At 49.7% G+C, this 16,595-nt stretch overlaps 1 protein-coding gene across 2 annotated transcripts in view; it reads right to left on the bottom strand.

The window, feature by feature from the left end:
• Window positions 1-9,477: 9,477 nt before the first annotated feature.
• The window catches only part of SYT15 (synaptotagmin 15), a 9,149-nt gene continuing 2,031 nt past the window's right edge, over window positions 9,478-16,595 (bottom strand). Inside the window, exons 4-8 of one of the 2 annotated variants that reach the window (XM_029932074.1) lie at window positions 15,307-15,593; window positions 13,634-13,804; window positions 12,868-12,988; window positions 11,756-11,935; window positions 9,478-10,922 (exon numbers count right to left, since the gene is read on the bottom strand). In XM_029932074.1, the coding sequence (XP_029787934.1) occupies window positions 10,780-10,922; window positions 11,756-11,935; window positions 12,868-12,988; window positions 13,634-13,804; window positions 15,307-15,593 (902 nt within the window). In that variant the 3' untranslated portion in view covers window positions 9,478-10,779. Of the gene's footprint in view, window positions 10,923-11,551; window positions 11,936-12,867; window positions 12,989-13,633; window positions 13,805-15,306; window positions 15,594-16,595 lie in introns of both variants that reach the window. The other variant, XM_029932073.1, reaches the window with a different exon arrangement.

Here is a 16,595-nt window from a genome sequence, read left to right on the forward strand (position 1 = left end):
ACAACGGAGGTACCTCTGCAGACTAAAAAGAATGACTAAAATAAAAACACTGATGACACCAAGGATACCAAGTGTTGACAAGGATGTGGGAGCAATGAAAACTCACACTGTTGGCGAGAATGTGAATCGGTACGTTGACTTTGGAGAACAATCTGGCTTTCTTTACCAAATTGGAAGATGTGCAAACCCTATGATCCAGCAACTCTACTTCTGATTTTATGCCCCACAATATATATATAGTGTGGAGGGAAGGAAGCCAAATACAAAAGAGCACTTCCTTTCCAATTCCATATATAAACTTTGGAACAAAAAAACCTGTAGCATTTAAATCTGCATGGTCAGGTGGTAAAAGCAAAGCAGTGATTTACACAAAAACCAAGTTAGTGGTTATTTTTGTGAGGCGGGAGAGGTGTGTTGGGAAGTGGGCACAAGGGAAGATTATGGGGAGGCTAGTTTGCCAGTTAATTTCCTAGCCACTCAAATCCACCCTTAATACGTGCTCTGCAGTGAGTACGCTGCTGAACAGTAGAGGGCGCCAGAGGCACACTGCGGGAGGCCGGCACTTTTTTTGCTCGGTCCAGTAGCGAACACCAGTCACGATGCCGGTGTGAGGACACTAGATGGCGCTCTGTGCCTGCCACACGGGCCTGATCTCGCGGTCCCTAGGCCACATAGCGCCCATATCTGCTCTGTCATTCACGTTCCCATGAACCTCCTAACATGGACACCAGAGCTTCAGCCCTCCCTCCTGTCTGCACCGTTGCCCCCACTGCCTTGCAATATCCACCTTCCGGTTATGTCTAATCGGGTTAGTTAATCAGCAAACTGGTAAGAGCAGGAGGGGAGGAAGAGGAAAGGGAGAGAAAGGAAAGGTGGAGAAATACACAGCCTCACTAGCAGCTAAAGGTGCACAAACAGAAACAGCTTATCTAATAGCACACAAGGTCCTTTAACATGTCCCCGGTGGTGGGACTCTGATGGAACTTTGTGTGGCCTGGGTCTTTTTTGGGGTCTCTTTGGCAGTATGTAACAGTGACACCATTTCAGACACCTGGAATCTGATAGAAATACCAGCTTTACCACTTCGTGGCTATGGGGCCCTGAGAAATGGCAACCCCTCCCTGATACTTGCATTTATCCTTGCTTTTAAAGTTTACTGATTTGTTTTGAGAGGGAGAGGGGCAGAGAGAGAGGGAGACAGAATCCCAAGCAGGCTCCACGCTGTGAGCGCAGACCCAGATTGTGGGGCTTGGTCCCGTGAACCGTGAGATCATGGCCTGAGCTAGAACCAAGAGTCCCACGCTTAACAGAATGAGCCACATGTTCATCCTTTCGGAATGTGCAGAGTCACTCCTGGGCTGCTGGGCAGATTTAACAAGCTGAGGCTTTGGGGCGCCTGAGTGGCTCAGTCGGTTGAGCATTGGACTTCAGCTCAAGTCATGATCTCACAGGTCGTGGGTTTGAGTCTCGCATCAAGCTCTGTGCTGACAGCTAGCTCAGAGCCTGGAGCCTGCTTCAGATTGTGTGTCCCCCTCTCTCTCTGACCCTCCCCTGCTCATGCTCTCTCTCTCTCTGTCTCTCTTAAAAATAAATAAATAAATAAAAAACAAGCTGAGGCATAAAGACCTAGGTTATTTCCCAAGGGCTAGTTCCTTGCTCCCCATTTTGACAGTCATCCCCTTTGAGAAATACAGCTCTTGAAATAAAAGCTGAAAGTGAGGAGGGGAAGAGTGGTCTGGGCAAACAGTTCCATACTTAAAAGTTAGGAAAAAAACAATAGGCAAGTATTAGGATCTGTCTTCATAATGGTGTACTAAATTCAGTTAAGGAATATGTCCATCAAGGGGCGCCTGGGTGGCTCAGTGGGTTAAACATCCGACTCTTGGTTTCGGCTCAGGTCACGATCTCACCATACATGAGTTCAAGCTCTACATCGGGCTCCAAGCTGATGGCTCGGGGCCTGCTTGGGATGCTCGCTCTCTCTCTCTCTCTCTCTCTCTCTCTCTCTCTCTCTCGCTCCCTCTCCCTCTGCCCCTCCCCTGCTCGTGCTCTCTCCCTCAAAATAAATAACAAACTTTAAGAAAAATGTTTTTAAAAAGAAATATATCCATTATGTTGAAATTATGGGATGCAATCAGCAAAATACTTCATTCTTTTTTTGTTTTTTTTTTTCCCCCCTCAGTGACCGATTCAAACCTGCTCGGCAGGTAGCTAGCCTCTCCCTGCCCTTCGGACAAAATCGAGGGTGAGGCCCAGGACTTTTTTGATCACTCTTAGACAACAATAATTTTTTCCTGTAACTTCTACTTAAAAAACAAAACAAAACAGGCTGTGTTCTGCACTTAAAATGTCCAACCTCATGTAGTCTGAATTCCCAACTTCATTTAAAGTTCGAGCTTCCCCTTCACTCCTCCCCTTACCCCGGCTCCTGCCTGTAGGAAGGGGGCTGCAACAGGAAATGGGCACGTAGCACTGTTTTCCGATTCCTCCATCTTGTGTTTCCTCACCTTCCCCAACTTGCTAACAGAGGCTTCTGGATGTCCTAGTGGGGGCAGGGAAGGAGCACGGCCAGGAGGCCGCCCAAGGGGCAGGAGAGGTTCTCTGTGACTAGTAATGAGCTGCAGTACTCGGGTAGGGACTTCAAGAGCCTCCTTGTCCTGCGGATCCCTTACCGAAGGTCCCTTTGACCCAGGTTTGCCCCAGAGAATGGGATGGCGCACAGCACCACCCCCATCCCCTTTCAAGGTCTTTATTACATGTCTGGAAGTTGTATTTCCCAGACACTCCTATGAACGGTGTTCCAGGTTGGGTTCGCCAAATGTGAGATAACCGGGTGAGACTAGAGAGCAGAAAGAAGGTAAAAATCATCCTTTTCTTCCTTTGACTCTGACCCTTAGGCCAGCAAGAGGCCCAAGCTCTTGCAATAATTTGGGCAAAGAATTCTACAGTGAAAAATCAGAAAAAATATAACTGGCAAATGACTGTGCAAATTCCAGTTGCTCATCACTACAAGATAGCAAATAGGCAACAGCGGCCAACATGTCTGAGGGTGGCCCCATCACGGAGAGCCCCTGCACAGCCAAGCACAGGCCCTTGGAGTCCCCGTTTCTAGAACACATAACCAAAGTGCATTGAATTATCACCCCAATAATTGACCCCTCTCTGCAGCTAGGCTCCAGGCCATGTAGCTTACAGTTCCTCTCATCTAAAGGCATAGTTGCCTCCCTGCCCTTTGATTTTGAGCTTTAGAACATGCCTCCGCCAATGAGATATTAGGTAACAACACAAGCAGAGCTATAGATGTGTTTGCCCTTCTGCTCCTCCAGGCCAAGAACCCTCTCCTGGGTGGCTGCTGGCCCTTGTGCTTGTGCTCAGAATGAACAAACACGGAGCAGGCCTGGGTGAGGACCTGGCCTCAACCAGACCTATTGTTTGAAAGTGAGTTGCCTAACCTAGATCGGCTCACACTCAGTTGGCCATAGATGGACGGGAAATAAATGCTCATTTTAGTACAACATGGAGGTGTTGTGATTGTTATGCTCCATTACTGCAGAAACAGAGGACACGTGTGACGTTTCTCCTTTCCGCTTCACCAGCCGTCCCAGGAACCATGTAATCAAATCCCCTGTACAAACCATTGAGATGTTGTGATTGTTTGTTATGCACCATTACTGCAAAAGCAGCTAACCGATGCAAGCAACTTTTCTCCTTTTAGCTTTGCCAGCCTTCCCACGAATTGTGTAATGAAATTCCCTGTATGGAATCAGACTTTGCTGAGCATTTCTTTTCTGGGAATTCTGAGGAAAAAAAAATACTTTTCTGCTTGAGGTAGACCAATGTTCATGCCAAGAACCCTTAGAAAACTCAATAAAATACAGAAAACCTCTTTTTAAGTTAGCAAAGAGCTGCTAAGTTGACAAGCATTTGATGGGCCATGATATCAGAAGAAGGAAAACATGAGGAGGCAAGGAAATGTGCGGATTTCTGTTAAGAGGCCGAGAATTTGGCCATAGAGCTGTGGCTATGAGATAGAAAAGACAGCTAGCTGAGTGTCTGGAGCTGGAGAGACAAGAATTTGGAGGTTGGGGTTGCCAATACAGCTGGCACAGAAGGGGCCGAGACGTTGAATAGAAAGGAGGTAGAAAAGTAAGTCAGACACTTAAGGGTTTTCCCCTTTGAAGCATTTGCTGAATTATTGAAGCTGAAGCTGGGAATTAATTTATGCAAGCCTATGAAAGATGGCAGATCCTCCCTTCCCTTCCCTCCTCCTCCCTCTGTCTCTCTCTTCCTTTCTTTTCTTCCTTCTTCCCTCCCTCTCCTCTCCGTTCCTTCCTTCCTTTCTCCCTCCTTTTTTCCTCCTTCCCTCCCTCCCTCCCTCCCTTCCTTCCCTTTTTCCTTCCTTCCTCCCTCTCTCTCTTTCTTCCTTCCTTTCTTTTCTCCTTTCCTCCTTCTTCCCTTCCTCCCCTCTTCCTTCCCTCCTTTTTTCCTCCCTCCCTTCCTTCCTTCCTTCCTTCCTTTCCTGACAACAGCATCATACTAAGAAGATAAAAACTGGAGTTCAGGACCCCCCAAGAAAGAGGAGCCCAGTAAACACACTAGAGTCTCCTTCAGTGATCCAAATGGCACCCTTGGAAGACTACACTCTAGAAATGTGGGAAAACCAGGGGTGGTGATAGAGCCTTACAAAAACTGCAACCCAGACTCCAGTGAGGTCATTACCGGACTGGATTAAGGTGACCTCTCCCCATTCTGTCGAGCAGAGGATATAATAAACCCTCTCTGGAGGAATGATGTTTCCCGGAGCTACCATAATTTCTCATAATGGTCAGCATTTGACAATATATTGTCAGGCATACCAAGTAACAGGAATAAAGGGGGAAAACATACACAGTAAAACGAACCCACCAATGACACAGATATTGGTGTGATTGACAAAATAGAGACTTTCATCAAAGAACTGGAATAATTTACAAAGTATCAAATGAAAATTTAGAACTGAAAAATGCAGTGATTGAAATTAAGTACTCAGCATATTGGTTAACCACAATTACACTTAGTGGAACAAAATTTATTGAAATGTAGGAGGGCCGTATAAAAACTCTAAGCTGAGGCAGAGACATAAAGGAATGGAAAATGCAGCAGAGTGCATAGGAGTCCTGTGGGAACTCACGGAAAGGTCTAATATGTGTGTAATTGGAGTCTCAGAAGAAGAGGAGGGGAAGAATGGGGCAGAGATCATACTTGAAGACATACGGGCTGAGACTTTCCCAAAACTGATGAAGCTTCATTAGTCCCAAGGTGGATAAATAAAAAGAAAAATTGCCTGTAGGTACACCAGTCTCAAGCTGCTGAAAACCAACAACAAGGAGAAAATATTAAAAGCTGCCAAGGGTGGGAGGAGAGGGAGATACATTAGTTTCAAAGGAGAAACAATAGCACTGCTACCCTGCTTGTCAACAGAAATGACCGAAGTGAGAAGACAATGAATACCATTTTTACACTGCTGACAGAAAAGAAAATGTCAGTCTAGAATTCTGCTTCCACACACACACAAAATCCTTTAAAAATGAATTTGAAATAAGCATTTCTATTCAAAACTAAGAAAGTTTGCTGTGAGCACATCTTTACTAAATGAAATCCTAAAAAGAATTCTTCAAGTAAGAGGAAAATGATCTCAGGTAGAATCCCATAAATGTAGGAAAGAATAAAAAGCAAAAGAAAGAACAACTATGTGTATCAATTCAAATGGATATTGACTGAACATGGTAATAATGGTGGTGTCTTGCTAGGTGTAAAATATATGTGGAATTAAAATGAATCATATCAATACCATTAAGATATGGGGGTAAATTGAAATTGAGTGTTCTAAGATCAGAGCATTGTCTGTGAAGTGATAAAAAGCAAAATTTGTATTAGACTAGAGTATATAATCGATATATGTTGTAATCTCCAGGGGAACCATGAAGGGAATAACAGACTGTGTGAGTAGCGACATACAGGTGGGAAGAGGCAGGGTTAAAAAATGAATTAATCCAGGGGCGCCTGGGTGGCTCAGTGGGTTAAGTGTCTGGCTCTGGATTTTGGCTCAGGTTGTGATCTCATGGTTCGTGAGCTTGGGCCCCACATTGGGCTCTGTGCTGACAGTGAGGCGGCTGCATGGGATTCTCTCTCTCTCTCTCTCTCTCTCTCTCTCTCCCTCTCCCCCTCTTTATGCCTCTTCCCCATCGAAAGAAGTAAATAAACTTTAAAATTAAAAAAAAAAACCAGTTACAAAATAAATTAATACAAAACAAAGCAACAAAAGAGAGAAAAAGAAACAAAACAGGACAAATGGGAATAAATAGCAGTAATTACATTAAATGTAAATGAACTAAATACATAAAAGACAGAGGTTGACAGACTTGATATAAAAAACCCCATATTTAAGAGATAACATAATTATGAGAACACAAGAAAGTTGAAAAATATAGAAAAAATGGAAAAATTATGCCATTATGAGTGGTAGAGAGAGCTATTAACCATAACACATGGCCTAATCCACCAGAAGAAAATCAATTAAAAATAAGTATGAGCCTAATAACATAGCTTCAAAATATATAAAATAAAAATTGATAAAACTAAAAGAAATAAACAAATCCCCACAGTGGGAGACTTTAGCCCCTGTCAATAATGAATAGAAAATAGACCTCCCTTCCCCCAAATCAGTAAAAATAGATGATTTGACCAATCTGAGGAATAAACTTGACCTAAGAAATACCCAGAACACCTGTTCACACAGAATACAGATTCTTTTCAAGTGCAAGGACATTACAGTAAAAAAGTATAGAAAAATCTCTCATGATCATAACAGCAAGAACACTTAAGTGTAATAGCATGTCATCAGACATTTGTACGTACCCGTAGCATGAGCACCACCAAGAGTAAACTGTGATGTGAACTATGGCCTTTGGGTGATTATGATGTGTCAGTATAGATTTATCAGTTGTAACAGGTGCCACTCCAGTGAGGGATGGTGATAACGGGAGGAGGAAATGAACGTGTATGAAAAATCTCTGTATTTCTACCTCAATTTTGCTTTGAACCTAAAACTGCTCTAAAAATGTCAAGTCCTAACAGAAATAATTTAAAAATGATGTTGAAATGTGAGGATATTAAAAAGGAATTAAAAACATAGTAGCAAATAAATCTAGATTTTAAAGAAGTTAAGTTCAAATATTATCATGTGTGTTTGTGTATATGTGTCCACACAGACACACAGACAGACAGAGGCACACACAGACACCACTGGCTTACAAGAATGTAAGTTTGGTCTGACATTCAATTTTTTTAATGTTTATTTTTGAGAGAGAAAGAGTGCAAGCTGGGGAGGGGCAGACAGAGGGAGAGAGAGAGAGAGAGAGTGCAAGCTGGGGAGGGGCAGAGGGAGAGAAAGAGAGAGAGAGAGAGAGAGAGAGAGAGAGAGAGAGAGAGAGAGAATCTGAAGCAGGCTCCAGGCTCTGAGCTGTCAGTACAGAGCCCGATGTGGGGCTTGAACTCACAGACTGCAAGGTTGTGACCTGAGCTGAAGTCAGATGCTTAACCAACTGAACCACCCAGGTGCCCCTGGTTTGATATCCAAAAACCAATATAATTCATCACATTAAAAAAAAAAGAGAAAAATATGACTATCTAAAAAGATGCAGAAAAAGTATTTGATAATATTTAACACTGTGGTAAAAAAAAAACTTAAAAACATTTTTTTAAGTTTTTATTTATGTTGAGAGACAGAGAGCATGTGGGAAGAGCAGAGAGAGGGAGAGAGAGAATCCCAAGCAGGCTCCAAGCTCAATGCACAGAGCCTGACAAGCGGCTCAGTCTCCTGAACCATGAGGTCATGACCTGAGCCGAGATCAGAAGTTGGATGCCTAACCAACTGAGCCACCCAGGCGCCCTGTAAAAAATCTTGTAACAAATTGAGAACACAGAATCATGAGTATATTAAAGGACCCATAGCAGAAATTCCAAGCACGAGTGGGAATTGAACGCTTCCCCCTAACACTGAGAAGGCCACCTACACGCTCTCCCTATTGGTGGCCGGCACCCTCTGGGTGTTCCATCTTGTGACCTGGGCTTCCATCTTGTGACCTGCAACCTTGCTGAACTCATTTATTAGCTTTGTCAGTTTTTGAGGATTCCTTATAGACAAGAGCATGTCATCTGCAAATACCGTTTTCCTTATTCCCTTACCATCTGGGTGACTTTTATTTCTTTTTCTTGCCCAGCTGGCCAGCCATTGCAGTTTGACAACAGATAAAGAGGCCAATGCGATTGTAAAGGAAGAAATGCAACGGTCATTTGCGGAGGTCATGACTATATGCAAAGAAAATACAAAGAATCTACCAAGTATTATAACTGAAGTGACTTTAGTGAGCCCACTCACTAGATACAGCCTATATACAAAAGTCAATAGAATCTACATATTAGCAAACATAAATATAAAACACCTAAGAGTCTAGTGAAAGATGTGGAAAAATACTTTCCTTTAAACCACAAAACAGTTTTAAGAAAACTTGCAAAAGACCAAAAGAAACAGAGGGATACACCACGTTAATGGATTGAAGATTCAATATTGTAGGGATATAAAATGGCCCCAAACTGGTCTGTATACTCCATGAAAATCAGTCAAACTCTAGCATTTCTTTGGTGTGGAAACTAATAAGCTGAGTCTAAAACATTTTGTGGGAATGCAAAGGGCTTTATTCTGCAGGGAACACCTGGAGGACAGGATTGAGACAACTCAGGCCAGATCCCGCTGGTCCACTGGAAGCACTTGTGTATTTTTTGCTCTGACCAGGCCTGTAGATGTTCCTGACTGATAACAGCAACCCTTTCTCCTCCCCCAGAACAGAGAGCCTGCCAGTCTCTTGCCATTGAGAGTTTTCAGCCGTGAGTCAGACACACCAGTTCACTCTGTTCTGCAAAGGGGACACTTAACAACTTTTCCAAGCAGCCCTGGAAAGGCCACCGATAGGCATGAACGTCACCCTGAAATGTGGGGGTGGCTGGCACCTCTTGTCTCAGGATCCCAGGTGAAATGGGAACAGTCCCAGGTGAGTACCCTGCTGTCCAAACACACAGAGAACCTCTATCACACGTGTGCTCTGATGTCATTAGAAATTACTGGAGGGGTGCCTGGGTGGCTCAGTCAGTTGCGCATCTAAGGTCATGACCTCGCGGTTCTTGAGTTCAAGCCCCAGACCGAGCTCTGTCCCCTCTTTCTACCCCTCCCCTGCTTTCACTCTTTCAAAAATAAAATGAAATGCTGAAAAAACTAAAAATAAAGAAACTGCTGGAGCGTGGGCTTTGTTGGAATGCATCTGTACAATAAGTGAGAAAAAGCAAACAAGATATTCCGTCTGTTTGGACCACTGCCAGGTAAAGCGTGTCTTTGTGCACTGACGATCAGAAGTGAGGTTAAAGAGGCACGAACGAAGGATACTGATCCTTACTTTCTTTTGCTGAAGTTGCTTCACCGCATAAGAAAAGAGACAACACTGGTTTAGAGGTTGTTCCAGTTACGCAATACCATGTGTTGACCCCACAAGTTCAACGGCATTTGGCTGAAAATACAGGCTGCCTGTTACGCAATAGTGTCAGGTGCAATGACAGCTCATTACCTCGAGTACAACTTCACGGGGATTTGATGACTGTGATTCGTGGAAACTTCCATCTTCGTGAACGTCACACGAACATTTGCTACAACACAGTCGCTGTAATGAAATCACTAGGATTACAGGAAAAGCTCTCAGCCCGGTGGGCTACACTTCAGCCACATACTTTCACCATTTCCTGCCTCAAGTGAATTTCCTCCTCCCCAAGGAGCTGAATGCTGTCAACCAGGGAGATCCCAGAAATCAGCAGAGCACCCATAAGACCAGGGGTGTGAGGCTTGGACTATGGGCAAAATATGGCATGATGTGGGCCAGGGTCTGACACGGCCCTGGGAGGGACCTAACACACAGGTGAGGGCCTCCTGCCTCGAACAAGGAGCGGATGCCAAGAACCTGTCCACCACTTGCTACCTGGGTCCAAGAACCTGTCTACCACTTGCTACCTGGGTGGGCTGCTCCCAGCATTACTTCCCGGGTCCTAAAGCCAGCAAGTCTTGGTCCCTGAGAGCTTTCTCTCCCCAAGCTGTGGGCACGTGGCGCTGCCTGGGCATCCTGGGGCTCTTCCACACCAATGTGCCCAACCCAACTCTCAGTCTGTGCAATTTATTGTGGACCAGCTGAAATTAGGGGGTGCTTTGGGTACCCCATGCACCCCATTATTCCGCCGGTGCAGTTTGTGCTCTCTGCTAGGTGGAAGGCAGGGAAAACCGGAGCTGATACAGCTAATGCATCAACAGGCCATCAGCTTTCCACGATGGTGGAGCCCATGTTTCCAAAGAGCGCACAGAGCTCTGCTATCGCTGAATAGAGGATTGCTCCTGAATGCCTGAGATTCTGGTCTAAATAGGGATTGTGATGCCCAGGAGCTGGGATTCGGAGCCCAGGCAGCCCCACGGGTAGAGGAGGATGGAGTAAGTTGGGAGGGTCCCTGAGGCCAGCAGGTGGCAGCCAGCCATGCCGCAGAGCTGCCCGGGGCTCTCTTGTCCCTTCTCCCCTGCACATCGGCACTCACAGTCCCCTGGCTCCGGCTGGCCCCGCAGCCCAGAGAGATAGTGGCTGGAGCATCCAGGCCGGTGGCTGCCACGGGGGAGAGCAGGCTCCAGATGCAGACCCAAGGCTGTGAGCCGAGTCAGGGCTCAGTGGTGCGACAGAGCGCGTGCCAGCGCTTCACCAGCTCCTTGGGCTTGCTAAGCATCTCATTCCAGTGCTCCAGCTGCTTGCCCCGGGCGTACATGTAGGGGCCCACCACCACCCGGCCCAGCGCGTGGCTCTCTGCGGGGGAGGGAAAACATCGTTACTCTCTGGACCCCGGAAACCACATCACTTCAGCAACATCCCCAGTGCCTTCTCGTTCTCTCTCACTCACTCCTCCTTTCGAAGGAAGAAGCAGGCCCCCTCCCTCCCTGAGCATGAGCTGATAGCCCCCAAAGGACCCTGCCTTTGCCCTGGAGTTGGAGATAGTGGGAGAAGGGAGCCCAGGTGGAGAGCTAGCCCTCTGGGGTCACCTACTCTGCCTCTCACCCTCCTTCTGAGACATCTTAAGCCAGCCTCATGCCAAAGAGCTGAGGGACAACGGGGCCCCTCCGGAAAGAAGCCCCCTTCCCTCAGCTCACTTATATGTTCAGAGGGAACATTCAACAGTTTTCTCCCACCAAGTGCCACAGTCCTTAAGCTCTGGTCCATGAGGCCAGCCGGCTGACGGCTCTGCTTCCCCAGATGCTGAGAGTGGACACTGGGGTGTGGGCGGTGTGAGAAAACCACACCGGCCATACAGCCTGAACCCCACCCACGACCCTAAAGGTCTGTCTAGAGGGTATGAGGCAATGTAGGGCACACAACGACCACAGCATCAGGTCACGTGGCTGCTGGTTTGCCCCAGGAGCAGAGGCTGCCCTGTTCACCTCTGCATATGGTGCCACAGAGTCTGCACGTGAATCCCAGCTCCCTGCTAGCAAGCTCTGGGTCCTGGGCACGTATCTCAGCCTCTCTGAGTGCTATTTCCTTAGGCAGAGAACAGAAATCCCTCTCTGAGGGTCCACACTGTCTGATTCTCCTCCTTTGCCCATGTCCCCAACAGCCCGGGGCAGTGAGGGGGACAGCCTTACTGTCCCCTTCGGCACCCTGCAGCACTGTCAGGCTGAGGCTGGCGGTGTCCAGCTCGGCGGGGTTGGCCTTGAAGCTGAAAGTCTCGCTGTACACAGGGTTGGCGGAGCCCAGGACAGCCGAAGTCTTCTTGCACTTGACAAACTTGTTGTGGTTCATCAGAGACACTTTGACGAACACACCTGTGGGACAGGGGAGACCTTGGGCTGGGAGGGGTGGGTGGGATCCAGCCTCTGGCCTGGGCGAGATGGGGCTGGGAGGGCGCTGGCCCACCCTGGGCGCCAGGACCCCGTTGCTCACAGCCTCTGGAGCCAGAGGGCGTTACGGGAGGAAACAGGGTTGATTAGTGTGTGACCTTACGCCGGAGGAAACGCTTGGCTCCCTTCCTCTTCCTTCCTCTGTGCCTCCTGAATGCGCCCACGGCTCGGCTGGCCCTTGTTTACCAGGGCCTGGCACCACATGCCCATCCTCCCTTCGGTGGAAGAGGGCCCTCCCTGCCTGCTGACTGCTCAGGCTCTCTGGGGCCCCTTAAACACCTTCTGCTTCAGAGGGCTGAGTTTTTGGAGCAGGGCCCCCATGGGTTTGGATCCACAGGGGATGGTTGAATGACAACTTGCTTACGGTAACCCAGAAGCGGACACGCACAGATGGCAGACAGCTACCACATTGCGGGGCGGGGGGGAGGGGCGCGGGTGGGTCCACATAAGGGTAGGACATTTTGCTGAGCCAGAGGAGGGCCTCCACTCCTCCAGCTGTTGGGTTCTGGGGGGGCTAGAGGAAACAGCACCCCAAGCTCGGGATGCCTCTTCTTCCAGCCAAGTGCCATGCCTTGTGTGCCGGGGAGCCCTCCCTGGGGGCAAGTGGACTCGGGGTCTGGCCCTGGAGGAACTGGAGGGCACAGAAGGGTAGAGGTAGAGGCGGGATCAGTCTAAGGTGGGTTCAGTCTAAGGAAGTGGCTTCCCATAGCACAGCTGTCTGCAGAGGGTAGTGAGCACCCCTGGGATGGCTCATAGGCAGGGCAGGCCGGAATTGCATGGCCAGAAGCAAGGGTCAGACTTCAGCCCCGAGGCCCCAGGCTCACGGGACAAGACCTGCCCGGAGGAGGAAGACTTACTGACAAAACTCGTGTCCTCCTGGAGTTGGAGGCCCTTGGCTCGCAGCACGACCACGGTCAGGCGGTGCAGGCGGTCGCTGTAGCTGAGGCAGAACTGCAGGTCTCCAAGCTCGGAGGGAGGCTGGAAGCCCGAGAGGAAGGCACCCGGCTCAGTCAGCAGGTGCCCAAGGAACCACAGCACGCCTTCCCCGCAGTGCCTTCCTCCTTGGTCCCAGTGGTCAAGGCATGGGTACTGTGTGGCACACCCACATTTTCTCCTTTAAGCCCACCCTCATTTCATCGAGGGGGAAACTGAGGTCTGGCCAGTTGAAGGCGCTTGCTGAAGATCCTATGGTAGTGAGGGGGCAGAGCTGAGGACCCAGACCCAGGTCTAGGGGATTCCAAAGCTCAGTCCAAGTTGCCACAGTCCTCTAGGGGGTGAGGAGAATAGAGGGTAAATATTTTCCTCGATTGGTCTATTTGGGGTGTCACCTTTCATAGCTGTTTGATCTGGATGGGAATTTAAGTATGGATTTTTATAAGTTGCTCAAGGTAATCTGATTTCAAGGGCAAAAGAACTTCAGGCAGCCCTTCCTTGCCCAGGAGCCGCTCCACTCTACCCCCTTGTCCTGTGCACTTGCGACCCAGGGCCAGGACTCTGAGTCACACTTGTAAGGGCAGTGGGCAATACGCTGAAGGCTGATGCCGGCCAATAGGTGCTGGGCCACACCACTGCCCACAGTAGTCTGACACATGGTGCTATATGCCTGGTGACCTTGACCTTTACCTCCAGGCTCTCAGCTTCCAGGTCTCTCCAGATGAGGCGCCGACAGTCACCTGCTAGGGTCTCGTTTCTCAGGGGGAAGAACACCTGGCCCAGGAGCTGGTGCTTCTTCTGTCTATCCACGTGGTACACAGAGAACCTAAGTACCCTCTGAGTGATGCTCTTGCTGGACACCTGTGGGAGATGAGGGTCTGCGCTGGGGCCAGGTGTGGAGACAGGGGATGGGATGGGATGGGATGGTATGATGTTCTGGACACAGGAGCTTTTGGTGAGGGGTGACTCAACCAGGGACCTGCATGCCCCCAACCCAGGCATCCTCAGGGGACCCTTTCCAGCAGTGAGCCCAGCACCCCTGGGAAAGTGGGAATGTGTGCCAGAGCCTTGCCTTGCAGAGGGCGGTTCAAGGACCAGCAGCGTTCACCACTTGCCTAGACTTTGCTAGAAATACAGAACCTGGGCCCCACCTCAGGCCCATGAAGGGAATCTATCATTTAACAGGACCTCCAAGTAACTTGCCTGAACATAAATGTATACGAGGTCTCACACTAGAGCCCAGGGGACCTGCCCATAACTGCCATTTCATTTGGGCCCCTGACACTCTGCTCTCTGAGGCTCAGTCTCCTCATCTGTCATGGGAATAGTGGTTCTTACTCTTTGAGTTGTAAAACCCCAATCACGGGGTCTGACCTTTGGCAGAGGGTCAAGAATACTGATTTGCTTCTTTTCCTCTTCTCTCTCTCCTCTCCCTTAAAGCACAGAGAGGCAGGATCAAGTTGGGACAGGGCAGGAGAGTGATGAGTAAACAAAAATTGGTTTGTGAGCGTGACATGTGGCCATGCGGGTCAGCAAGGCTACATGCCTTGGATCTTCATGTCCCGAGAAGGGGTAGGTCACTTGTGAATTCCCACAGCCTTGGAGGAGGGCTGGGAGCTGGGCCCCATACCACCCTTCCTCTCAGCTACAGCTCTCGGCCCCAGGAGAAGGCAAGATTCAGGGCTCTGGCTCAGTAGTCACCCTCTTCCGGATGCTGACCGGCCTGTCCTTACCTTGCCAGCCAGCCTGCTGCCTAGCTCTCAAAAATGTTTGCCCAAGGCCTCGAGGCAGCTCTTGACGGCTGGTTTCCCATCAGGGCCCCCAGTCACCTGCTTAGGCTCCCAGGTCCCTGGGAGCTTGGCTCAATGCCCTGACCGCCTCCATACCTCCAGATCCTGAGCAAGCCGGCCTGTGGGCCAGCAAATGCACCACCTGCGCCAGCTCTGACGGGATAGGCGAGTTCCTGCCCCCACTCCAAGGGGTGGGGGGGGCTTACCCTCTGCCTTCCTTCAATAACCTTGCCATAAACCCCACAGTGCCCCCAAAGCCTTGGAGCACTTCTCCAGGGCCCCATGGGCCAGAGTTTGGCATTCAGTAGGTGCTCCAAGAACATGTTTTGTCATTCTCTGTTCTAGGCAGCCTGGACAGTAGGAGCCCAGCCTGCTACTTCCTCCCCTCCCTCGTCTCTGCCCTACCCCCACCATCAGGGGGCACGACCTGGCAGGTGAGGGGGGAAAGAAGCAGAGCTGGTAGCATTAAGGGTCTAGGGGGGCTGCAGGGCCCTGGCTAGCACAGGAGGCTGGCGCTCACCCATGTCTGCTCCTTCCCAAGAGGCCATGCCCCATGTGCCCCAGAAGCCTTACCTGGAAGACAAAGTGCTCATCAAACTGTGGGTTGGGGGTTTTGCGTTTGGTCTTGGACTGAAGGAAGCGGCGCTCATCGGGCAGCAGGTGGAGCTTCACCAGGGGGCTGCAGGTCTCTGAGGGGCCTTGGAGCCTCCGCGCCTTGATCAAGCCCACCAGCAGCTGCTCGGTGTCCTGCTGGTATTCCACAGAGAACCACAGCCGCCCCAGGCAACCCGCAGGGAAGTCCGTCTCACTTGTGTCCTCTGGGAACTTGTATAGCTCTGGGTTGATGGCCCCCACTGTGCCTGTATTTCCAATGACACAGGAGCAGGGTGGTCTGCCAAGCCCGAGGAAGCCAGGGACATGGGGGACAGCGAGCTCTGGGCTTCACCACCCCGCCCCCTGCGCATCTCTTCTTAACTGAGCCTCCCATAGGCAGTTCGCTGGCCGGGCCACATCCATCCCTGCCCTTCTCCAGACCGAACATAGCTTCTCTCTCTAGTGCAACTCCTCCAGGGAGCCTGCCAGTACTAAGGCACGGCATATCCAGCCTGCTTACCCTCTGGGGCTTCTGGCAGAGTGAACCGCATTCATTTAATCCCGCCCCTTAGGTCAGGGCCTGCTTGTTGGGCAGAGGGTTCATAGTGCCCAGCACCCTGACCCTGTCCATGGTATCCAGAGGCAAAAACTTTGTCTCTTTTATTCCGATTCAGATAAGGGCCTTGTGGAAAACTGGGTGGCTCCTGGGAAGGTATCTTGGAAGGTCTCCCGAGCAAAGGGGTTGGGGGAAAGCTGAGCGCCCAGCTCCTACCTTTCTGCCCTCTGGATCAGCCAACCGATCAGCCTAGAAAAGAACCTGTCAAATGTTCTGCACCTGCCTTCCAGGGTTCCAGTCCCAGATATGTTGCCTACATACGGCCTCCGTGACCTTGGGCAAGGCACTGTCAGCTTTCTGAACCTCTGTTATGAATGTGCAAGATGGGGTGAGGATTGCTCTCCCCACAGCAGCATGGTGATGTCTGACTCCACAGTGGCACATGAGGCCGTATCTGTTACAGGCTGGGGTGCAGCAGGCATTTGGTAAACCCAAGTACCTGGGAAGAGTGGTCACTGGGTAACTCTTCCCAAGAGAAACCAGAAGATTCTGCCCAGAGCACTAGGATCCCAAGGGAAATGGCTTTACTGCTGAGACTGAGCAGAGCCCAGCCAGAAGCATCCCTGCTTCTGTTTCGCTCTTGGGGTCCAATGCAGGGGGTGGAGCTGCTGCCCAAATTCTGCCTCCCAGGAGGCCAGTGGTGTGGGCTTTT

The sequence above is a fragment of the Suricata suricatta genome, chromosome 2, assembly GCF_006229205.1.
Source record: "Suricata suricatta isolate VVHF042 chromosome 2, meerkat_22Aug2017_6uvM2_HiC, whole genome shotgun sequence".
Lineage (NCBI taxonomy): Eukaryota > Metazoa > Chordata > Mammalia > Carnivora > Herpestidae > Suricata > Suricata suricatta.